Genomic DNA, 6,665 nt, shown 5'->3' with positions numbered 1-6,665 from the left:
GATCTCCGTCCCCCCACTTCCTCTCTCTCCCAGTCGTGCCCCAAGCCTGGCTCTTGCTGCTCAAAGTCCCTCTCCCAATCCCACTTTCAAAGCTTAACCATCCTCAAGGCCCAGCAGAAATGCCATCTCCTTCAGAAGCAATCCCTGATCTTCCCCCATTCCCCCAATCTCAACAGCTAGAAGGACTATTTCTTTCTCCAAACGCCTAGTATTCTTTAACACTTCCATTAAAGCCCTTGTCACTTCTAACGTTGTATTTGGTTCTGAATTCACTCCCTGACTCAGGGCAGGAGTCTCCTGGAAACATACAAAGTAGACGGGTGAGGAGTTCCCGTCGTGGCGCAGTGGTTAACGAATCCGACTAGGAACCATGAGGTTGCGGGTTCGGTCCCTGCCCTTGCTCAGTGGGTTAACGATCCGGCTTTGCCATGAGCTGTGGTGTAGGTTGCAGACGTGGCTCGGATCCCGCGTTGCTGTGGCTCTGGCTTAGGCCGGTGGCTACAGCTCCGATTTGACTCCTAGCCTGGGAACCTCCATATGCCGCGGGAGCGGCCCAAATTAATAGCAAAAAGACAAAAAAAAAAAAAAGTAGACGGGTGGAGAGAAGGAAGAGATCTGGGGGAAGCCAAGCGCTGTGTGCATAGGATGGTCCTGTCTAAAGACGGGACAGTAAAGATGCAAAAGGAGGATGAGGCTTTCCTCAAGGAAAATCCGGAAGGTAGAGTTTTTGGGGTTTGTTTGTTTGTTTGTTTAAGAAAAGGAAAATCAGGATGGAGCTGGAACTGTATAAGAGCAAGCTTGGTAAAACAAGTTTTTTTCGGCTGCATCAACTCAAACAGGGACAAGTGGACGGCTTGGGAAGGGGAAGTTCAGAAGTGATACTAACAGGGGCTGGGGACACAGGGACAGGAGCGAGGAGCACTAAAGAAGGAATTGTGGCAGAGCACCAATTGTGGTACTGATAGGTACCGGGGCTTCGGGAAAGGGGCGCGGGCGGCGGGAGGGGGGGTGCTGCAAACCACGTGTGCTAGGATATTAAGTTCAAACATATCTTCATCGAATAACAACCTGTATTTACATGCAAATGTATCCGTTTATGCAAATCAGCAGAGGTCTCAGAGGAGGATTTTTAGTCTGGAGCTTGTGCATTCATTGAAAAAGAGAAGCAAAGCCATCCCTGGGGGTACTCCACGCCCGACTTGCCCCTGGAAGACCGGCTGGTTCCAGGAGGACAAGGACTGAATTAGCTCGGCTCGCAGGGCAAGCGAGCAGCGCCCCCACCCGGAATGCGGCGAGCGCGGTGAAGAAGCGCATGCTCCCTCCCTCCTCCCTCCTCCCTCCCCCCTCCCGCGCCAGCTCCTGGGAAAGCCAGAGGTCCTTAGTGCGCAAACGCCTTCCGTCCGCGCGAACTCCTCCCTCGGGGGCGGGGACACGCGGGGCCCAAGATGGCGGCCAGCCGCTACCGGCGTTTTCTCAGGCTCTGTGAGGAATGGCCGCTGGACGAGACCAAACGGGGCCGGGACTTGGGCGCTTATCTGCGGCAGCGGGTAGCGCAGGCCTTTCGGGAGGGAGAGAACACCCAGGTGACACAGCGTGGGGACCGCCTGCGGCGGGAAGGCGTGGGGGGTGGGGGGGCAGGACAAGGCAGTGCGGGCCGGTGGCGGGCCCGGCGCATGCGCGCGCCGTTCCCTCGGCCACACGTGCGCGTGGGCCCTCTGAAAGCCCCGCCCCGGGAGCCTGCGGGGCGCCGCGGACGGCTCAGTGCTCTTGCAACGCACCCCTCGGAGTTCTAGGACGCTTTAAAAAATCTGGAGACCTGGGTCGTTCGACCTCCTCGAATCAGTGGGGGAGGCCTTGGCTTGGCCTCAGCATTTTTAAAAGCTCTCCATGATTCTAGGCGCAGTACCTGTGGCAGTCTGTTGCTCCCCTGACACTGTTCCGTACCTCACAGTGCTATGTGGTGACCCATAGCCAAAGCCCTGTCCTCACCCCAGACCCCTGCGTTTGAGTAGACCTGCGTTTTTGTGGGGTTTTTTTTGTCTTTTGTGTTTTGAGGGCCGCACCTGTGGCATATGGAGGTTCCCAGACTAGGGGTCGAATCAGAGCTACAGCTGCTGGCCAACACCACAGCCACAGCGACGCCAGGTCCCAGCCGCGTCTGCCACCTCCACCACAGCTCGTGGCAACGCCGGATCCTTAACCCACTGAGTGAGGCCAGGGAGCAAACCTTCGTCCTCATGGTGCTAGCCATATTCATTTGACTCATAAAAGACCCTAAGACTCCATGATAGGGTCTTAAAGGCAGTCTCTGATTAGAAGGTGGATTTTATCATAAGACCAGTGAGCTGGGAAGGTTTAGTCGGGGGGCCGATGTGACCTAATTTACTTTTTTTAAAGATCACTCTGGTTATAGCTGTGAATGGATTATAGGGGGGCAAGAATAGAAGCAGTCAGCTGGAGAAGAGGTTACTCTGGCAGCCCAGGCAAGAAATGGTGGCGTGGATGCAGAAGGCAGCCCAGGAGAGGGAAGTGGCTGGATTGAGGTTGCCGTGGAAGGTTGCGGCCACAGGTTTCCCTGATACATTGGATGTAGGGTAGAAGGAAAGGTGAACCAAGGGTCACACCTAGATTGTTTTGGCCTGAGCATCTGGGTGGAAGGTGGTGCTATTAACTGAGATGAGAAAGACTAGATGAGGAACAGGTGGGATGTGGGAAGAACATCTTGTGTTTGGTGTTAGACATGTTGAACTTGAGATGCAGAGTGCTGTTACCTCTGAGTGGAAATGTCAAGTAGACAGTAGGATATTTGAGCCTGGGGCTCGGGTGAGAGCTCAGGCCTATGAGATAGCATATACACACATACACAGTCTGAGGAAGTGACTTTTGCAAAATTTGGCCACAGCTGTCAAAGTAGGAACATGGTCTTTTTCAACTTAGCTACACGGAGCCAAGCCAGCCCACCTAGTAGAGCAAGAACATGCCCACTGGCATCATGGAGACAAGCACTGGGTGGGTGGTGGAATGGATGGAATGTCTGACTAGGGCTGGGGAGGGTGTGGGGGGGGTGTCACACCACACTGAGGCCTCACACTTCTTACAGTGCTCTTCACTGGCCCAAAGGATAAAGATTTTGCAGGCAAGAATCATAGCTAGCCCCAATCCTGTGAATCCCATAGGCCTTCTAGGGCTGTGCTCCCTATGTATTTCTGGTGCAAGCTTCCTGAGAATAGAGGTTGTTCAATTTTTATCTTTCTCCCCATGGTGTCTCACATAGTTCCTCACACATAAAAGACACTCAGTAAATGAATGGATGGTTACATAAATGATTGGTGGTGGCTCATGAGACAAAAATCATTTGAATATAGTTGCAGGTGTAGCAGAACTAGATGGAGAGAAGTTGCAAAGAGTGAGAAGGGGATGTTTCTGTGTCCTGAGTGGTGAGAATGAATTTGCGGGCTTACTCACTGGGGAACTGTGGGAACTGCGGATGAGGGGCAGAACCTGGTCCTGATCACTAGGGAGCTCACGGGACTTTACTCTGAGGGAATTTGGAGGGCGGGGGACCAGGCAGCAGAGAAGCAGTGAGGGTGTGACCTTCCCCAACTTGACTGTTAGAGAGGGGCGAGGGGCCAGGAAAGGAGGGCAGAGTGTTCTCTTTGGAGTTGCCATCCTTTGTCATCACCTGGGGAGATGGCTCCGATGAGTCAGAGGCCCACACAGATTTGAGTCATGGCTGCAGGTGCAAGTCACCGCTCAGTGATGGTTCCACAGTGGCTGATGAATGTGCCCTGGTGGAGTGAGCCAGGGCGTCATGATGGCAGCAGACACATGACTCAGGACCTCCTGGTACCTCATCCTGATATCACCTGAGAAGGTGCCTCAGTGAATGCTTGTGGTGATCTTTAGGAGGAACAGTCCCTTGCTGGAATTGAGGGCAGTCCTGTCAGTTACTCCCCCTCACACCCCCAGACTGAGAGAGAAAGGTCGCTCTGGTAGGTTCTTTGCTAGGCTGGCAGCCACCAGCAGGCAGTAGACCTGGTCGGCTGATGGGTGTGCAGCTCCCATGGTTGTGCCACTTGTCAGGAAGACAGGCCTGGAGGGGGCAGCTCTGCCCCGCACCTCGTTCCAGGAGAGAGAGGCGGGCAGTCTTCGGCCTTGGGCTTCCTACCACAGTAGCACTGAACGTGCACCACACAGCATGCTTGACCGGTCTCATTTAGTTCAGTCCTCAGTGCAGCTGAGTGAGGTCATCTCACAGTTCCCATCTTAAAGACCAAGAAACAAAATGAGAAAAGTGAAACAATGTACGTGGGTTCCCTGGGAGTTAGGTGGCGAGGCTGGTGAGACACAGACCCAGCTGCCTGGCCTGGCACTGCCTCCTTCCTGCCTGATTGAGTTACTTCTTGTTAGGAAGGCCTCTTGTCCATGAACTTCAAGCCACTCCCTTCCCCTCATTTCCTGCTCCAACCTTTTTGGACCAGGGTCAGTTTTGGCAAAGAATCCCTGTGAGCACCCACCTGCTTCTCTGTAGCCCAGGCACTGCTCCTAGTGCAGACGGGAAGAAGACCGGCCTCGGTAGGATACCGGCCAGAAAAACCAGAACACTAGCAAGCAGGTGAATCTTTGAGACCTGTGCCGGAGTGGAGCAAGGACTTCTGGCACCAATTCCCTCACAGGTGCCCCCCCAGCCCACCAGGAGGCAGGGGTGGGAGGCAGGAACACTCTTGACATCCCCTTCTCCTCTAGCCTGCTGAGCAGGTTGGGAAGTTCGCCCTTTCAGTTCAGCTTCCTTTTGGGAACATGTCTTCCCTGCAGCACTGAGAGCTTAATGAAAGGATCACAACGTGGGGGAAGGCTAAACAGCTGTAATTGTTGGCTTAAGTATAGAGGAAGGAGCAAGCCCTTGTAATGAGATCGTTAGGCGCACAGGCAGCTTCTTGAGAGGTCCCTGGCTGCACCCACTTACCTGGCATGGGGCACGGCTCTGGGGAGCATCTTGGAGATGCTGCCACCCAGGAAGAGGCTCACTCACCCTTGTGTTAAATATCCAGGTTTAAGTAATGTCGCCCCTCTTTGAAAGGAGTTGAACTTCGTCTGGGGTTGGCAGTAATGTAGCTGATGCTTCACTCCTCAGAGGAGTCTTGAAAGGTTTGATGTAATTCTGTTTTCCTGGTCACCTGGCCAAGCCTGGTCTGCAGCAAGCCTCTGTGTGGCCTCTGTGTGGCTGAGCTGCTCCTTAGCAGCCTGGCACCTGTGGGCAGTAGTGATGCCATCTCAGCATAACAGCTCTGTGTGTAGGTCCTCTGAAGTCAAGTGTTGAAGGAAAGGCCTGCAGACAGATAATGCTATTTTTAGTTGTGATATTGAGCCCACTGTACAGCAGCTGTGGGGATATTCAGCTCTGAGGGGTGCAGGTGTCCCAATCTCCCCAGCCCCAGGTGGAGCTACAGGGCATTGAGATCATGTTCAGACTGGTTTTCCAGGCATGTTTAAAATGCAGGTGCTTCTCCTGTAAGGCACAGCCACAGCAGCACAGGATCCGAGCTGTGTCTGCCAACTGCATCACAGCTCATAGCAACACCAGATCCTTAACCCACTTAGCAAGTCCAGGGATCAAACCCGCGTCCTCATGGATTCTAGTTGGGTTTGTTAACTGCTGAGCCGCGAAATTGGTGTTGGTTTTTTTTTTTCCCTCTCCTAGTCCATAGGTTGTCTTTTCATTTTGTTTCCTTTGCTGTGCAAAACTTCTAAGTTCGATTAGGTATGATTTCTTTTTTTGTTTTAGTGGGTTTTTTTCCCCTTTTATTTCTTTTGCCTTGGAAGAAACTTAAGAAAACAATGCTGGAGTTCCCATTGTGGTGCAGCAGAAATGAATCTGACTAGGAACCATGAGGTTGCAGGTTCAATCCCTGGCCTCAGTGGGTTAAGGATCCGGCGTTGCTGTGAGCTGTGGTGTAGTTTGCAGATGCGGCTTGGGTCCTGTGTCGCTGTGGCTATGGCGTAGGCCTGCAGCTGCAGCTCCAATTTGACACCCAGCCTGGGAATCGCCATATGCTGAGGGTATAGCCCTAAAAAGCAAAAAGCAAAAAAAAAAATGCCGAAAACATTGCTGTGATTTATATTAGAGAATGTTCTAGGAGTTTTATAGTGTCATGCCTTATATTTAAGTCTTTAAGCCTTGAGTTTATTTTTTGTATGTGATCTGAGGGAGTGTCCTAACTTCACTGATTTGCATGGGGCTCTCCAGCTTTCCCAGCAGCACCACTTGCTGAAAAGAATTTTTCCATTTTATATTCTTGCCTCTTTTGTTGAAGATTAATTGATCATAGGTGTGTGGGTTTATTTCTGGGCTCTCTGTTCTGTTCCTTTGATCCATATGTCTGCTTTTGTGCCAGTACCATGTCGTTTTGATTACTATAGCTTTGTAGTATTGTCTGAAGTCTGGGAGGGTTATGCCTACAGCTTTGTTTCTTTTTCCTTAGGATTGCTTTGGCAATTCTGAGTCTTTACTGGTTCCATATAAATTTTAGGATTACTTGTTCTAGTTTTGTGAAAAATGTCATGAGTAATTTGATAGGGATAACATTCAATCCTAGATTGCTTTATAGTCATTTAATTTAATTTCACTTTTATTTTTATGGCCACACTTGTGGCATGTGGAAGTT

The 6,665-nt window shown here is 51.6% G+C and overlaps 1 protein-coding gene across 1 annotated transcript in view; it reads left to right on the top strand.

The window, feature by feature from the left end:
• Positions 1-1,400: 1,400 nt before the first annotated feature.
• LOC125135331 (ubiquinol-cytochrome-c reductase complex assembly factor 2) overlaps positions 1,401-6,665 on the top strand; it is a 28,518-nt gene continuing 23,253 nt past the window's right edge. The window contains exon 1 of the mRNA XM_047795350.1: positions 1,401-1,583. Within this exon, the coding sequence (XP_047651306.1) occupies positions 1,446-1,583 (138 nt within the window). The 5' untranslated portion in view covers positions 1,401-1,445. The remainder of the gene's footprint in view (positions 1,584-6,665) is intronic.

The sequence above is a fragment of the Phacochoerus africanus genome, chromosome 9, assembly GCF_016906955.1.
Source record: "Phacochoerus africanus isolate WHEZ1 chromosome 9, ROS_Pafr_v1, whole genome shotgun sequence".
Classification (NCBI taxonomy): Eukaryota; Metazoa; Chordata; class Mammalia; order Artiodactyla; family Suidae; genus Phacochoerus; species Phacochoerus africanus.
This window is presented reverse-complemented; position numbering and strand designations above follow the sequence as displayed.